General features: G+C 40.8%; 2 protein-coding genes across 2 annotated transcripts; one reads left to right on the forward strand and one right to left on the reverse strand.

Annotated features, from left to right (window-relative positions):
• Positions 1-4,166: 4,166 nt before the first annotated feature.
• LOC112562160 (putative L-aspartate dehydrogenase) lies at positions 4,167-10,217 on the reverse strand. Its single transcript, XM_025235224.1, has 8 exons — positions 10,096-10,217; positions 9,480-9,615; positions 8,851-8,935; positions 8,027-8,170; positions 7,127-7,232; positions 5,855-5,975; positions 5,310-5,467; positions 4,167-4,425 (listed from the first exon to the last, which is right to left on the reverse strand). Exons 1-8 carry the CDS (start codon positions 10,136-10,138, stop codon positions 4,388-4,390), a joined length of 831 nt encoding a protein of 276 aa, XP_025091009.1. The 5' UTR covers positions 10,139-10,217; the 3' UTR covers positions 4,167-4,387.
• Positions 10,218-10,229: 12 nt separating this feature from the next.
• On the forward strand, positions 10,230-15,731 carry LOC112562161 (selenoprotein M-like). Its single transcript, XM_025235225.1, has 4 exons — positions 10,230-10,371; positions 12,391-12,461; positions 12,924-13,002; positions 13,449-15,731. Exons 1-4 carry the CDS (start codon positions 10,270-10,272, stop codon positions 13,590-13,592), a joined length of 396 nt encoding a protein of 131 aa, XP_025091010.1. The 5' UTR covers positions 10,230-10,269; the 3' UTR covers positions 13,593-15,731.
• Positions 15,732-18,685: the final 2,954 nt, after the last annotated feature.

Consider the following 18,685-nt stretch of genomic DNA (forward strand, 5'->3'; position numbering starts at 1 on the left):
CTCAAGTTTTTCTAATGGCGGCATACCATGTCTGTACATTTCTCGTCCCGCGGCGGCCGGTGCCAGCAATGCTCGTGTGCGACTGAGGTGAGGCACGTCCACCGCCTGCACCTGTATACAGCGGCGCGTGCACCTGTGTACACCTGTGTGCACCTGTGGCCGTCTTTGTATGGAACTTGTCTGCACTTTGCACAATGCCTTGTTACTGTAGTCATACTGTAGCTGTCAGCTGGTACTGTAGCTGCTTATTGTAGCCATGTTGATTGCCTCACAACAGGTAAACAAGTTGTTTATTTACTTGGAGGGTTTTTGTTGTTGGGGGGGGGGGGAATCCTGCGACTGCCAAGACCTTTGGAACTGTGTCCTGCTGACACCACCTGCCGAGTAATCCACGCGCTGAGTGTTGTTCTACAAAAGATGTAGCAGGCACAGGAATGCAGTAAGAATGTGAAGTTGTGTAGCCCTGAGTAGAAGCTTCTGACAACTACTACCATAGTCAGGTAGTGGCAGAGAGCTGTAGCAGACACAAGTAGCTCAAGATGTGTGAGCATTGTTCATTTGAAGCCGAGTAAAGGTTCTCTCGGACATCTCCAATTTGGGAAACCTCCCTGAGGCTGTTTTGGCATCATCCTGAGGTCACTGGATCAGTAGTGTGTGTCGGGAGGAGGGGGCGATCCGTTATATCAGTAATTAGTGTGAAAAGGAATCTTGTCCTGACAGAATGATGGCTTTGTCGCTGGTGCTATGGCATGTCATCAATCTTTGACATCCGACTAAGAGGCTAGAAATAGTTTAGTCAGCAATGATCGAACGGTGTCCTCTTGACCATCGCCTCTCGTGTGTTGTTGTGCCAGTCCACATAACAACAGTCACGTGACCAGCTTTCTTGCTCCCAGCATGCAAGATGGATTTGCTGCACCAGCTACAGAACCTGTCTGAGGAGAGAGCAGGCTTCAGCAACGCCAAGACAAAACAACAGCACGTGTGTCTGCGACAAGGTTTGTGTTATACGGGCGTGGCTGTGAAAATGTCAACAACTGTCAGTTGCAAGATCTGATAGCAGATGAGGCGATGAAGATGAAGACGAAAACCGAAATAACAAAGACAGACGTCAGGCGGTAAAGACATCAGTCTCCTGCCTGCTTTGGTTTTTCGGTGTACATTACAAAGCACCCTTTAGTAGCGAGTACATCGTGATATTGTCTCTAACAACAATTTCTTGAGAACCTGTCACACCGACTTCGTTGTTGTTTATGCCCGCGAATGTCCTGTTGAGGTGTCGCTCCCCTCGGTGCTGCTCAGCCCCGATGTTCCTCACTTTGTAGCACTTATGGGTGGCCCCCCGGGCCCGGGTGTTTACAGAACTACTTCTCTACGTGGGTGCAAGGTTGCCACCAGCTGTGTGTGTGTGTTCACACGTGTGAAGTGGTGTTCCCACCGACAGGTCACATGAAATGTAGATTATAAGACGCCTGAAGGCTCCCCCACATCCTGTGGTCCGCAGATGAAGCTGTCGTCCCACCAAGCAGCTGCCGGGGTCGCTTGGTGTGTCGATGTGCACTAGATGTAGATGCCACGGACGATGCAGTGCGCATGTCACTCAGTAAAAAACATGAAACACGGAGTGAGTGGTGATGCGCGCGACCGAAGATCCGATCACACAGCCGTGTCACAAGGTTAGGAGAAGCTGTAGAGAGGGAGGATCCCAACTACAACCGTGGCGTCGAGGGCCCCACACGCCCTGTACCTCGGGGGGCTAAAGACGGGTGTGAGGCTACCTACCCAAGTACAAACACTACAGTACACCTGCCCAACACCCGCCGACAGTGTCTTGAACACGCTTCATCAGTCATTTGTCATCATTGGCTGCGGGCCTGCAGTGAGAGGGCGAGGTGGTGATGCCACCCAGTCACGTGGAGTTGCGGGTCACTGGGTGACCACCCGACGCTGTCAGGATAACCAAGACCGGGTTGGGTGGTACTTGAAAGGTAGAGGTGTACATAGGAATAACGGTCGTTCAAGATAAAGTGCGGATATAATGAGGAGTAAGTACCCTATGAAATGATCACGTCAGTGAACTATGACCCATGTCACACATGGCTGCTTTTCGTTACTCACCTGCATGCTTATGCCTCTTAGGCTCTTCTCTGACATCACACTGTTCCTCCTCCAAGATGGCTCTAGCATATAAGGCTAGCAGTTCCTAAAGCAACTCGATGCTGTGAATGTCGGCCTCACATTTCACATATTAGTTCAGGTCATTTCGTGCTGCCTACATTTCTGTGAGGTCTGCTTTGAAGCAGATCGGATTCTAAATGGAAGTGTACGAGGGCGCCGCCATAGAGCATCCACCGACATTACTAGTTAAAAAAAGACATTTTCATACCAACAATCTACAAGCTGCTCAAACAATCAGCACTCGTGCGACTAAAGTTGCAGTTGCAGGCGCCCGAGGGTGTCTAGAGTTGCCACATCTGCCGCAGGTTGTCACCACCAGGGAAATTCATGGCCGCCGCCTGAGATAATTGCTTCTGCGCTTGTACTCTTCTTGTACTTTTGTACGACTGGCTGCAGCGTTTTCACTCACATTTGCTCTCGTTAAAAATGCCTCCAGCTTGGAGGTACCAGTTGTGACTGATCTTCATGTTTAAAACAGCAGTGGAGGGAGGGAAAATGTCGACATGCACAATGTCAGCACTATCTTGACCCTGAGGATGTCCTTTTTCTGCTCCACCTTTTGGATGGATGGCAGGGCTACAGTCCACAAAAACTACAATCTGTCTTTGCTCTGATTGCATGCTGTGTTTCACTGCCTGCATGATTTGTAATATCGGTCAGCAATTGTACACAAGAAGATAAAAAACAAAACAAAACAAAATGATAGCAGCACGTGCGGCGGGCATGAGTGCCACAGAAACATGCTACACACACACACAGACAAGTTACAGCACAAACACACACGTGTAGCCTCCCCCACAACATACACACACATGAAGCCTCGCATCCCCACCTAGCAAGCGGTTAACCTCTGTTAGCGTGAACGTTGCTGTCGTCTGTGTGCATGACATCAACACCATTATGTCAGTAGGAACTAGCGTGTGTGTCCTCCCCAGAACTAGCACTGGGGTGCCTACAGTACAAGTAGTGATCACCCACAGAGACACTAGTATGTCAGTCAGCCATGCAGTTCCCCAGGCTGTACGCACTGAGTAGAGCATAAGGATGGTCTGCAGCTGTTTTGTTGAGAGCCTTTTGCTTGTTTTTGTCTGCGAAAAGCGGTGTTAGAGAAAAATGTGTTACAATGTGTTTTACAGGAAAGCTTTCCACTGCTTGTAAGTGACCCCACCACGCAAACCTCTCGGTAAGACAGGAAAGCGCCCAGCACCACCTGCCAGGCCGCCTTTCACGTATCCACCATTTGTTGTTGTTTGTTTAGTAGGAAAGTGCTTCCATCTTGCCGTGATTCTGATTTCTTGTTATTATGCAGTACTTTAGAGGTACATATCCTTCACTATCTACATAGTTTCCTGGATGTCATGAGACATGAATTGCGGCCAGTTGTTTGGTGCCAGGAGAGGTCAACGCTTTGTCCAAATCCTATTGTGTGGAGCTTGGACACAGATGATTTATAGCCTTGTCCATCTCAGCGTCTCTAAGAATGACCATGACGGGGAACTGCCAGGCAGACTTGGAATGGCACATCACGAGGGTGTTTTGCGAGTTTACATGGAAGACTGTGTGCTTCTATGCAGGAACGATAACTACCTGTAACCGATGAATGGACGTTTAGCTCCTGGTCACATCCATGTTCTCAAATAGCTGGGGAAGAGAGAAGGGGACAACACCCAAGCTGAATCATATGCAAACGCCCTGCGTACATCAAACAGTTAATGATCTGGTCTATCGAGAGGGATCCTGTGTTGGTCAATAATTCGTAGGTTCAACTATATGTATGCTGTACCCATGTATGCACCATATGGCACATGCTGCTATACAATGTGTTTCTTGCTTTGTGCTTTTAGGCAGCAGTGAACTCAAGAGCTCTGTGTCATACATGTGCTGTGTAATGATCATGTAAAAGATCCCTATGCTGAAATGTTAATATAAACATTACTATTGTTTGATTCTTATTAATTCCTGTTAGATTCCAGTGAACACACAGATCAAAGTTGGTATTCATAGTGTATTCAGTTCTGAATATTTTTTTCTAAATAGTATCAAAGGATAAAATAGTGAGAAATGTGGTTAGGCTTTTCATAATTTCTAAATAATGCTGATTCATGCTAAGAATACATGTCAACAGCTTTCTTGAATTTCACATTCAACATTCTTAGTCGTCTTCTCACACGAACCATCACCAAGGAATAAATCCTGCTGAGATCAGGGGTCAGCAAAGATGGACTCCTGGACCTTTGCTATGAGCACCTGCAGCAAAGGACAGGTGTGTTCACACTGTGTCAAGGCCAAAACACTTGGCAAAAAGCTGTCATGCAGTTTTTACATAAATTGTACAGTACTGTTCATTTTACAAAATAAAAAAAAAATCTGTTCTCCAGGAAAAGAAACAGGAAAGTTCAGTTCACAAGTAGAGGTATGTTGCAAAATGTATTTAATAACTTACTCTGGACTTCAGTAAGTCTGCCACACCCTCAATCTGCCCTCAGTATGTCAAGTGTATATACCATCACACTTCTCTAGTCAGGTGATTAAATGTTCTACAAGCTTATACACATTACACTCAACACCACTAAGCAAAACTATAATTATAGCTAGCACTAATTTTCAACTCACAGACTAGACGCATTAATGTATAGCTCCATTAGATACATAGTCATTTTAATCTTTGTCAACAGTGGAATTTCATTTTCATATCTTAATAACACTTTTTTTTTTAAATCGAATTTTGTTCAAAATCATAAGAATATTTTGCAATAGACTCAAAAGCAAGATGATCTTGCACACGCCAGGATATCATACAATGCCACTTTCTTTATCCAGAAGGGCAATTTCAGATAGTACTTGTATTCATACATATGCACGTTGAAATTTTTTTTTTACTCTCTCTCACACACACATTCCCTGCCACTACAGTTGGTGACCTTAGGTCGCCTCAGTCTAGTACAATGTCATAAACTGAAACAGTTCACTGCTGTATTCTGTGAAGAGACACTACCCAGAAAACATGGACAGTGCTAGGATTTTTAATCTTCATTTTACCTCTTTACAGTTTAGAGAGTCTTGCTCAGCCACTGAGTATTTGTTCTACCTTAGGCTAGAGTCAGGGGCAGTAGAGGGCAGGGGCAGCTTACCCAGTAGGCTGGACAGGAAGGACTCATATGTGGCACTGCCTGTCACTGCTCCTGTGGCTGCAGGATTGTGCCTGACAGTGTGGGTGCGAAATGCTTTACCTGACTTCATGTCCCCTGGTCCCCAAGCCTCAACCTCTACAATGTGCCAGTCTACCAAACTGTGGAAATTAAAAAAATAAAAAAAATAGACTAAAAAAATTAATATAGAAATTTATGGGCCTAAACGTAGGTTTAAAAAATGCTATTACATTTTATGGTGAAAACTGAACGTAAAAATAGTAATAAAATAATGTTATGAATAATAATAGCTGATATTTGTACAGTAGGCAAATGCTAGTGCAGAACAGCTACCGAAAGGAGTGCTTTATGTGCTTGAACATAACATTAGGAAATGTTGTTCATGCAAGCATACAACATGAAATAAATGCCTAACTGTGATACCACTTCATTGACATCCATTTAATACAGCCATAAGATTAATGTTTTGTTTGAATATTAAATAAAGCATCATTCTCTCGCACACACACACATGCACCGTGCCATACCTGGGGTCAGAGACGAGACAGCCCTGAACATGATCAAAACCCAAGTTGTGAGCAGCTATGGCTGCCGTTGCCATGGTATTGACATTGTTAGGAGCTAACGGACACAACCCTCTTACACTACCTGTCAGAAGAGACATTCTTCAGAGATCATGTTACAACAATGCTTTTGTCGACAATGCTACAATCTGTGTTATTTGCATGGCTATATATGTGGAAAGTAGACTAAGACACATCAGTAATCAGTCATAGAACATAATCTATGTGGCCATATCATAATGAATATTTCACTAACTGACAAAACAAAGTAGGTTTGTGTGAGCGCTTATATATATATTGAACATGCAGTGGTAAAGAGATCCTTCCAAGATTTTTTAATCAATAATTCATACATTCATACACATTAGGGCTCAAATCATGGATTTCGTGGCATGCCCATTCTAGCACTACTTAAGACAGAGTTGAAGTACATACATGTATACGGAACAATAAGATGAAATTCAATCATAACCCTAGAGCACTACAATGAAAAAGTAATGACCTTTTCCTAGAGCAAGTCTGACTAGAAAAATATTAGAGACAGCTTGTAGAAACTGAGACAGACAAAAGGAAAAACTGGTTGGTAAACATAAAGGACAGGTTATTCTATACAAGCATGAAGGAAAACAGTTTGCTTCATATAAGCTGCTCACTGCCATTCAAGACAAGGCCTAAGTAGCAAGCAATAAAAGAATCTGTATCTCTTGAACAGTCTTCCCCCAGCACCTCCAACACTATTAGACCAGTATAACTGCTAATCAGATAGTTGCAGTCAAGGGATGTATGGATGTCTGTTTGAAATGGTGCTCATTAACAGCATGTGCACTTCTAGGCAGGTCTGCTGGATTCAACTCCATTCTGCTTGTACTCTCCCTCTCATACCTTTTGTCTTGAGAATGTCTGTTATCTTCTGGTTTCAGAAGTGTGGGAACCTCTGACAAGGAAATGCCAGGGAACCTCAGACAAGTGTAAACCTATCAGGTGGAACTTCTGACAAGGGAGCACCTAATGTGTGGAATCTCTGGCAAGGTTACACCTACTGTGTGGAACATCTGACAAGGGGACACTTGCCATGAGGAAACTGTGACAAGGAATCAGGTGGAACATCTGAAAAGTGAACACCTGTCATGTGGGAACATCTGACAAGGGAACACCTGTTGTGTGGGGATAGATTTTAGCTGAATGAAGGGTGTCCTACTTCAAAGGTTTGGCAGTATCATAAAGTAAATTTCCAACCTTCGTACAAAATAACTGGGTTATCCATCACAGACTTATTCAGCTCAGCCAACTCTCCTTCCAGCTTAAAGCTGGTTGGGTGTTTCTTCATAGTCACCTTCAAAGCCTGTAACAAACCACAATCAGGTCATCATTACCTGAATGTCACCAAAAACAGCTTGAAGTTTTATCATTATGTGATGTGTAAAGTATAATAAGCATGATAACGAACCTGATTCTAACCAATGTAACATCACAGCTCCAAGTACCCCTTACCATCATAGTGCTAAATCCCCATGAAGTTGTAGTTTTTCATTCCATCCAACCTGTCAGGGACCAGGGTTAAAACCCTTGGTAGTGTATGTGTTTGATAGTGTGTATCACTGCATGAATATGAACTGACAGCTAGTCAGTGTGAAGTCCATGCAGGTGAACAAGAGGTTACTTATGTTCATCATGCTCTTTCATGCTCAATAATTCTGAGTTTCAATCGTATGCAGTGTATTTAAGTCTTTTAAGACAACTTCTCAAAAGGCACACCATTCTTATGTCCTTCATAAGAGTAAGAAAAAATGGCCTGATCATAGCATTTGGACTCAAAGTATTTTGTCATGCATTTGAAAAGAATGCAAACTTCTTGCTTTTACAAGGCTAGCGGTCAGTACTAATTCTTGTAATGTATGCCCCATCTCAACGTACACATTTAGCCTTTTACCACCTATAACTCAAACTGTACAAACACCATGTATAGCTCAAACTGTATTGACACCACCTTCAGATCAAACTGTATTGACATCACCTACAAATCTTAGGCAAGTCTAGACATCATAGTTCTATTCATTCTAATAAATGAGCAAAACAATAAACAAAGACATTTTAAAATTAAAAACACACACACACTCTAAAAATGCTCCTACAAACCTGCAGAGTTCCTCTATCTGCCATTTTCTTGATATCTTCACCTCCCCAAAAGGCTCCACTTGGGACATAGAGGCCATGGACTTGTGCAGCCTGTCTCAAAGCAGCTTCAGTCTCCTGAGCTGCCATGGCAGTTGGTGAACCAATCTGAAATTTATTACACATGTATTAAAGAACTGTCAGGGTGTTTATGGATAAGGTAACATCCTTTTTACCATAAAATTCATTTTCTGTAGAAAACCAGTTTATCATATTTGAAGACATAAAACCAAGTATATGATATGAACTGAGAACACCTACTTTAATTCCCACCTCATAACTCCTTCACTGTCAAAAATAATTACACATTTCATTTTTGAGTATTAGAAAAAGCTGCAGTTCTTCTCCTTGTTATAAGGGGAGGTGGGGAGGAGGAAATACTGACCAACATGAACCTGTGCAAAGACAGACTAGGAATGGAAAATAACAACATGATTTTGCAGGAATGTGATGATAGCTTACATCAAAGTGACCAGCCACAATGTTACCACAGCTAAATGAATGCAGAACCATCCCAACTTTTGTATATACTGAGAACTACCATATAAACTATGTGCTAAATACTCCTTATCAGCTAAACTCTGAGGAGAGACACTGGCCATAAACTACAAAAACAAGATAAGCAATAGCGATGGGCTTAGGACAAAAGAGAATGGCTGACAATTACTTATCAAAAACCTACAGGAAGCATAAAGAAGGTTGGCCATAGAATTGCTATAGGTAAAAAATTACCTCTCATACTAATAGACTGCAGAATTGCCGAAGATGTATTGAACAAAACTACTGACCATAAAGTCAGCTGCAGCCAAAAAGGCTGCTCCATATTCATGTGTTACACTTGGGTGAGCCACTTCAACAATTAGATCAGGGCCACTGAAACAAAATAAACAACTCAGCTTTTGTGCATTCTTCTGTCATTTCTCTGAAGTATACTGCAAGTTTCCGCTTGGTTTAAAAGAAAAATTAGGGCATTATGATGTTTACAGCTGAAACCTGAATCTTCCCATATATTTAAACCAGCCACAAAGTTATTGCCTTGCTATTTCATCCAATGAATGTATCTGTGCACAGAACATGTTCCTGTCATTTAATGTCTTGTTCTATTTTTGCATGTTCTATCTTTACAAATTTCTGTGAAAACCAACAAAGTGTAGTAGGGAGATTCTGCAGTTGTGCGGTCAATATCTTTGACTTTGAAGCCGAAGGTGTAAAGCTCACAGGCCAGTCCTGTAAAACTGTCTATTAATATTCCATCTGCAGCAAGGTTTCATTGGATTCTTAATTCCATGTGCCCTGCCACTAACATTATAAACCACTACAGTCCACTGGCCATACAGCCATGATGGGACATTTAACCAATAAAAGTAACAGTGACTCATTGACACCTTTAGCTTCGCTGTGCACAATACATACTTACAAATCTTTGAAGTCAAGGAGATTTGTCAAAATGTTGTCTGGCTCCACTTTGCCAAACAAGGCACTGATGTTTCGGTTCCACACAAAGGCAAGTTCTAAATTTGGCTGCTTTTGTATTTGGTCCACTAGGTACTGGCCTGGAATATAGTTTTATTTGACAAATGTAATGTGAAATGAAACATTTATGGTGCTTTATCAAAATTTGAAGTGCCAGCTAGACTTATGTGAGACTAAAATTGTTTTCTGTTGCTGCACAAATAGGGAATTAAATTACATCCAATTAAATAAAACATAAGACATACACATGGTCCTACCCTTCACACGAAAACACCTGCGTGCTGTGGCGAACAGTCGCTCGCGCAAACACAGAGTACGGAAAGTACAATCTACTGTTGGTGTGCATGACACCAATGGTCGACGTGATATAATAAGTAAGTGCCGCTTATTATTATGGATTATTTATTTTTCTCAAGGGTTTGGTCAGTGTTGAGGGTAAGGGTGAGGCACGAGGTTTCCATAACTACGCCTCGTGCGCCGCCATAGTTGTAATGGCTGGTGACTGGAGGCCTTTGGCACAGTTGTGGCAGCATTTATTTCTGTATCATCGCCTGAGTTACCCAAGTGTCCAAATCCTACGACGCCAACTGTTCGTTTCTCCATCTCGTGCAGCACGCGGGATCCCGAAATGGTTGCATTCCCACTCCGCGCGTGAGGCGCCACACCAGTCGCGCTACGTGACGGCTGCTGGTCACGGTTTGTGATTTCGCTGGCCACGTCTCACTCCTCGCACCATGGGGGCGACTGCAAGGATGGCATGCTGCTGGCTGCTGTCCGTGACCATCGCTACAGTGTCGGCATCGTTTGGGCGAGATGTTATGAGCGCTAGAGTGGAGGTACTTATCGTCTGTCTTTATTCTTGGCGAGTGATGAACAAAGAAACTTAGAGAACAGCTGTTTGTCAATATCCTGACAATAATCGTGTGAATAATTCATTAAATAAATGACCGAGTATTGGTTACTGTTAGCTTTAATAATAAGAAGAAGAGAACGCAAATAAAACGATTACACCTTAAATTAAGTGCGAAAGAAGGCTTGTCGTTGAAGTGCGTGGCAAGGGTATAAGCTAGCTGGCGAAGTGTATCCAGTGTTACATCGATTAAGCGACATTTTAGATGAACTAAATTTTGAATTAAAGAAAGTGAAATGTTGATGTATGATCTCTCTGTTAGTATCTTGCCTGATATCTGCGGCAGGTCCTACTGTTTCCTCCATCATTACACAGGGCAAAATTCTTCCCTTTATTACCTCGGTCGGTATACCCTAGATTGCACCAGCACAGCATCATTTGCCATCAGAAACAGTCATTAATGTTGCTCCCTTTCACAGACACAGTTCCATCCAAATACAACAACTAAAAAAAAAAAGTTCCATTGCTAATTGAATCCACTATTGAATCCTTTACATGTGCATTGAACACACACCTCTTCTGTAAACATTACTCCCAACAACCTTTCCCATAATGCTAGTCCTTTGTCACAGCCTTCATTTTGCAATATCATGTTACTCTCAACTCTTGTTCTTATTTGGTTCCTCTTTGTGTTTTCTGTATTTGATTTTATTCTTCGTTTAGTACGGCTGCTGATTCTTTTATAGTTCATATGTTATTTGTTTTCGTGACCCTCTTTTGCTGTCCATATTTCATTCTTGTTCTTAAGCACTAAGAGCATATACTCCTTAGAGTGTGAACATACGCTTTACAAATTTTGCATTTATTATTATTATTAATTCTTATGGAATTAATCTTTCATTGTACATCATTTCTCCCAGTGTCAGAAATCTTTGAGTTCTTTTCGATACATTATTGTCCTTCAAGAATCATATCACCTCAGTTTGCAAATCCATCTTTCTTGAACTGCACAGGATCAGAATCTCACTGCTGCCTCCATCAAGCAGCTTATGTCAGTATTTATGTTTTCTAGACTCGACTACTGTAGCTCTCTGTTCGTATATCTTCCTGTCCGCCTGCTCAACAAGCTCCAGAGAGCTCAGAACAATGCTGTCCACATTGTATTTCATAAGCAGAAGGCTGGCCATGCCACACAGTTTCTGCACAATCTCCACAGGCTGCCAGTTTGTGCTTGTATCGAATTCAAGATCAGCATGCTTTGCTATCATGTTATCGATGGCCTTGCATGTCTGTCTGGACTTGTGCTGCCATACCAGCCTTGCAAGTCACTTAACTTGGTCCACGCCGGTTTTCTTTCTTTTCCATATATCAGATTAGAGACCTTCGGCTGTCACTCTTTCTTTTTTCCTGTGCCAGTTGGAATGGTTTGCACAGCTTAGTCGGAATATGCCTTCCGATCTGGACTTGCTATAACTTTCTCCCCTACACTTCTTTCTCTGAGTTTCTTCATGTTCTTTATTGCTTTATTCAAGACATATAGATGTGGCCTCTAGAGATTCCTCCCAACTCCAGGAAACCTTGTAAATATATATACATATTTTTTTCCTTAACCACCTCTTTTGTACATACCCACCTTCCTTTATTTTTATTACAATTTATTCTATAATTCTGAATTCCTTCAATTATGTAGCTAATTTCCTTCCCTGTAAAGGGCGAGGGCTAAATGGAAAAAAAGCATTTTCTTGCTTATTTTACCTCTCGTAAATAAAGAATGGTCATTGAAATTGTCATTGCCATTATTGCTAACTGGTGCATGTTTGTGTATGTTGTGCTTGTTCGGACTTGATTGTGACGTCTACATCACATGATGTGTTTCCCCACTGCCCCTGGTCTCTTGTAAAAAACCCACAGGAAGCTTGCCTTCATGTGAGGAAGAGCGCTGTACAAATCCTTTTTTTTTTTTTTCAAAATCCAAATTAAGCTAACTTTTTTCTTAAACCCCCAGAGCTGCACTGGATGACGTTTGAATAGACTGCCAGAGGTCAAGAGGTTCATCAACCGAGATCTCCCTCTGTTGTATCCTTTATGTTCTCTAATTCACTCGGTATCTTAGGGCTTAAATAAAGATGATATTTACCAAGTGTAAAAACACAGACAGTGCATAAGATATCTTTCACACCTTGAGGCATATAAAAAATTATACCTTTCACACCTTGAGCAGCGTGAGTTTTTAACATCTTTATTTCTTCTGCGTTCTAGACAACTTTTTTATATCTATAATACAGCATATTAATTTTTTATTGTATGCTGCTGTCAATCTGTATTTTCCTGATCGTAAAATCTGCACTATCCAGTTTAATATTTCTGTAGTCATAGCCACACCGCTGCATATTTTTTATGGAAATCATATGTTAAGTATTGCTGAGACAAAGTATAACTAGTTTATACATACCTCACATAGATCAATATAAACAAATTACAGGTTGTGATAATGCATGTTGAGGTATATGTTGTATCATCTCCTTAATGCCTTTACAGTCACAATGTTGCCTTCAAAGCAGTTCCTGGTGCACCACCTGAGCTGCTGCTATTAGATGGTGATGGGAGAGAGATAGAGGTATGCCAAAAATAAACTAAAACAACTAAATTGTCCTTTAGAAATATGCTGCACTGTAACAAATAAATCTTCTGTGGAAAGATTGTCATGATTTTATGACTGGTATAAGAAAAGTGTGCAACATTTTACTTAACCAATAAATGTTACTTCGAGTAGTATTGAATGTGATATAGGATTTATTCATTTAACTAATTATTTAAAATATGGTATAATACAAGTTATGAAAAATAACTTTGCCATCCCAATTTAATGCCTGACTTTTCTCTGGCTTGTCATACAGAAGGAATTTGTTCAGACTATGTTTGCTTCGCATGTATTTTTGTTTTTTGCAGTAAGTCTAATTCATTGGATCCATCTTTTGCCTGGTATTCAGATGCCTGATTTTTAGATGGATTGAAATTTAAAGGTTAGAGTCATCTGAAGATTTTTTTCCTTTTTTTTTCCAGCGAATAGACTTGGCCATATACAATCAGCAAGAAATAAATGATCTTCTTATAAAAAAAGGTTTTTTCCGCAAAGATGATGCCAGCAGCACAATACCAAAGGAATATTTAACAGGTCCCTACAAGGAACTCAAGGAGGACTTATAAACTTATCTCATTCCATACAAGAATAAAGATGCCATTTCATGCCATGTTCTTTACCCCAGTTTTAAGCTGTTTACTTTCAATTTTAAAGCAAGAAGCAATATATATTGACTCCTTAATTATAGTTACACAAGGTTTCTTTTTTCCTTGATCCACTTTTTTACCGACAATTGCGTTTATTGAAAAGTGAGACATGCTGAACAGTTTCAAACAATTTACCCTCTTCATTAATCTTTAAAACTTTCAAAAGAACTGTATGTCAGTAAGTTTTGGACAGGTGACTTTATCTTTGTTGATGCCATGAAATAGCCTCAGTTGCTGACATGGCGTAAAACTCCAACTAACTTACCTTTGTTGAGAGGCTTAAATTTCATTTCTTGATGAAGCCAGCATGCATTTCAAACATGCCAAATCAACCAAGAAAATTGCTGATCAAGGTATTTTAAAGTCTTTTTATATTTCAAAACAAGGTCATGCTTCAGAACATTTTTCAGAGGTGGCTTACTTATGAGCAGTATAAATATTTTCCTTTCTACGAAAAATCATCTTACCTTCATTATTTTATTGACAATTGTGAAAAGCTTCAAGTGCTGCACAAAGTACAAAGCTTTGAAAGAGTGGATCAGAAACAGGCATGCATAGTGTTTTGAGAAACATGCATTGGAGAAATGGGAGGTTTGTGGTGCCATTGCATTGGCTCTTTATTGCAAGTGAACAGACACATGATCCATAACAGGGGCTCTTCATGAGCTTGTTCACTCAACCCCATGGCAGCAATATGTGTCAGGGCTTTTTGTCCATAAAGCAGATTTAATCACTACTTTTCACGAAATTTCTATTTACAGGTGACAGAGCAGGTATTGTGTATTTTTCTCTCTGATCAGTTAAAATTATCCTGAGGGATCTGATTTTTAATGATGTGAAGTGCAATATGACATAAATTATTCATGTGTAGTGCTTGTCCTTTTCAGATTTTTAAAATGACTTACAGAGTATTTGAAAATAATCATATTTAATACTTCCTCACATGGCAGAGGTACAAGATTCTTCCCCATCCATCACCCACTCCATTTAATTGAAACTATGCACATGAAATATAAACGTACAGTGCCTCAACAACATACAGGGTAGCCTCAGAGTCCCATTATCTGTGTGAAACTTGCTGATGTAAATCATTTGGTATATTAAGCTATCTAATAACAATTCCAAAGAATGGAGGCTTCAACACAGCAGTTAAAAGGAAAATTTTGTCCTCATTGATTACATCAAAGAAATTTCACTGCTAATATATATATAAGTTAGTAGCAGGATTCAGTGAGTCACGTAACAGTAATTTATATACATATCGCTGCATATTTTTTATTTCTTACAGTCCTTGTATTAATCATAATGCACTATCCATATTTTCCAATTTCAGCTGCTATTTTTTGTTTGCTGCCACACACATGATGTAGTGTGTTTACTACAGCTGTCATAAATTGTCACCCTCCTCAATCTCAAAATTGCATTTGTACATTTTTTTAAAAAGTTTTTCTTATCTGTGAAGTCTTTTAAGTGTGAGTATTTGACATCAGTTGTCAGATTAGCTGTTGTTATGGAGTGTAAACACTTTGGAAAAATGGCTTGGGTTTTTGGTCAGTTCTACAAGTTTACATAAGAAAAAACTCTGATATGCAGCATCGTTTTATCATCTGCCACTTTTAGCGGCCCAATTCCAGTGTAAATGGCAGCATATTTGTATTTATGTGAAGTGCAGGTATATGTCTTTGAGCTTGAGCACATGCCTGAAAAACTGCATTTTATGCAAAGGTCTGATATTTTTTTTTTGCTTAAAAGTTTGTCAGCACCTACTGGACAAACATAATGTTTAAAACAGAGGCCGGTTGATGTTTTAGTAACTGCATTTTTGAAAGCTGTGACATCTATTGTACGAGAGGGTAATGAGCTTTACTTCATGCAATTCATTTTTTTTTCTGTGGGTAAAGGATAGTCAAATCTGCAGATACACATTTGGTTGGCCTAACTGTATGAGGCTTGTCATCAAAATTTTGCGATGGCAGGCTGAAGAAAATTGTCAGGCCCCCAAATGTGTCTCGGCTTATTGTCATCAATATTCTGTAAAAATAAACTTTTTAAAAACTTTTTCTGAGTCTTTGTAATAACACACCATATTCATATACAGATAGTCCTTAGTTTTGTCACCTATTCCTTGAAACATTTAGACACTTTCACAAAAATATGTTTTAGATTCAAACTGCACTTGAAAAATCAGTTCTCTGAAATATACTGAATGAAGGATCAGTCAACTTGTGGGTGTGGACTATCCATTCTTGTGACTCTTTCTTCTTTTTCCCTTCGCTGTTCCGTGCAGGATCATCTTTGCAAATTCTGAAGGTCTTAAGAGGTTCATACTACTAAAGCATTTTTTTTTTAAATTGGTGCCTGGCCTTTGTGAGTCCTAATTATTTGCTAAACTAGTTCCAAACAACGGTGAAGTTCAATAAGGTGTATGCACTAGACCAGGGGTGGGCAATTAATTTTCCCAAGGGGCCGCATGAGAAATTGGGATGGTTTTAGAGGGCCGGGCTAATATAGTTAACTCAGCTTACCCCATACTGTATACATAGTATATATACTGGCGGGCGGGCCGGTCAGAGAAAGGAGGCGGGCCGGATCCGGCCCGCGGGCCGGCCTTTGCCCAGGTCTGCACTAGACAATCAAAAGGGCTCAGAAGTGGTGGCAAGACAATCACTGACTTGCAGTTTGCTGATTAAAGTCACAAGGAACCAGAGCTTTGCTAATCATAAAGAGATCGAACATATAATTAATACCAGCATACCAGAAATCCGAACCGTAACCACTGTTTGCATGATCAATGTAAAAAAGACTAGGCTGATATCCAGCAACATTAAATGGTGTACCAACGGATCTGTAAAGGTGGGCTGCAAAGTTCTCTGCTGTTAGTCTCAGCGAGCCTAAACAATGAATGTGACTAAACCGGAAACTTTGCATACATCAGCCTCGTTCTAGTAGTTAACTGCAAATCGTCTGCCAGTAATACAAGTTTGCGGCGTAACACAAGAAACAGGTTTGTACATCAAAGGCAGGCTCAAAGCTTTACAAAATACACAAGAGACAAAGGGAACTGGTCTCCAGGATCATGATGCAAAAATGCCTTATTTAACAGGACATAGGACAGCAGACCCAGGTTCAACAGTCCAAGGAAAGAAGTCATAATACATACTTTCAACTAAGCCACAGACAAAAACAGGGCAGCTGATGATCGTGGATGGCAAAGGCGAGAAAACATTTGCAGGCTAAGAGATGCCACAATTTGCAATGCAAGGGCAATTACAGTTGTAAACAGATTTATATGTGAATATGCAGCTAAGAGCATATAGTCATATACACATTGACTACAGTGAATGTTCTTGCTATATATATGTGCACAGCAACAGTTGGTACAGTGCATCAGGTCACCTCAGCCTAACACATCACAGGCAGTGACATTTATCACATGAAATGAAGGAGTTGCAGTGACGATTCATTCTGTCGGACAACAAGAGCGAGAACTCGTATGCCAACACATGATTAGGAATAATAAGGATACGATGCCTTACTAAGAATCTGCTTATTACTTGACTGCCAAGTCCCACTGTGTGGTTTTGGTGAAAGGGGGACAACTGTTCCTGGGAAAATGTTGTCAAACAGAGATGAAAAAAGTGATAAGACTGATGGAACCAAGTAATAATAGTAAAGACCTCAGTTGCTACAGGAGGTAATGGCTCCTATTGAAGATCATATCAGTGTTGAAAGCCCATTGAAGCTGGTTATCAGATAACATCTTGATATTTATATAGAGACAAGACTAGCTCGACGGCATCACCAAGGGTTGTACCAATGACTACATCAGGCATGCTCATACCTAAGCTGGGAAGAGCACCACCATGTTTGTTAAAAAAACACAGGGTCCAGAGAGTTGGTGAGATAGTCTGGAATTAGACTAACAAGTAAGGCTGCACAGCGTTAACAATGGAAGAGAAATCAGCAAAGAGAAGCCTGAGATTAGCTCTAGGCTTCTTTGGATATTTGTACAAAGCATCTTGCATAAGCAGCTTAGCATCATCTGCACCTTGTCCAGCCATGTGGCAAACTGCAGTGGGTCAGGATATTTATCATTATTGGTCTAGACAGAGAGTGCGATTTATCTTGGTCGTGATGCTGTTCACATTATTATTGACAGCTATCAGAACCTCACTCCTAACAATGTTTTCATGCTGACATAAGAGCAGCCAGTCTGAAGTTGTTGGGTTACTGGGCCTAGTGGTTTTTTGGGACAGGAAAAATGTGTATTTCCAAATATTAGGAGCATGGCCAGAACCTACAGAGCTGGAATAAATGTCAAACTCCACAAGGATGTTTGGCACAGTAATGGAGGGTGCATTAACATTTACATGCCACAGTAGATCTGACAGAGGACTGGGGTCAGGGAGCAGACTGCTTTAGTGTGCTAACATTGTAAGAGAAGTCACGCTTCTCAAAGCAGGCATAAAATGAGTTAAGTACAAACATCAGCGCCCACAACTTCCACAGGTTTTTAAGAGCTGTTGCCATGTGATGTACAGATAACTTAATCGGACTACCATGCCACGCAGCCACTGTTGAACTGCAACTAAAACAATTTGTCCTACTTTTTGCCTCCCTAATGGCAACCATAATTGGGTAAAATACACATTTCATCAGTTGAAAATCACAAATCATTGATCAAACAATACTGAGTCTAGACCAGGGGTGGGCAATTAATTTTCCCAAGGGGCCGCATGAGAAATTGGGATGGTTTTAGAGGGCTGGACTAATATAGTTAACTCAGTTTCACCCAATACTGTATATATAGTATATATACTGGCGGGCAGGCCAGTCAGAGACAGGAGGCGGGCCGGATCCGGCCTTTGCCCAGGTCTAGACTGTAGGTCCTTGGTAACTGCGTTATACAAGTGATAAAGAAAATTAAAATGGGTTACCTCTGGGTAGTGGAAGGCCAAACAGACCAAAACAAATTTGAAGCTGACAGGTGATCACTCCTATCTGAGACTGTC

Source organism: Pomacea canaliculata, linkage group LG4 (genome assembly GCF_003073045.1).
Source record: "Pomacea canaliculata isolate SZHN2017 linkage group LG4, ASM307304v1, whole genome shotgun sequence".
Lineage (NCBI taxonomy): Eukaryota > Metazoa > Mollusca > Gastropoda > Architaenioglossa > Ampullariidae > Pomacea > Pomacea canaliculata.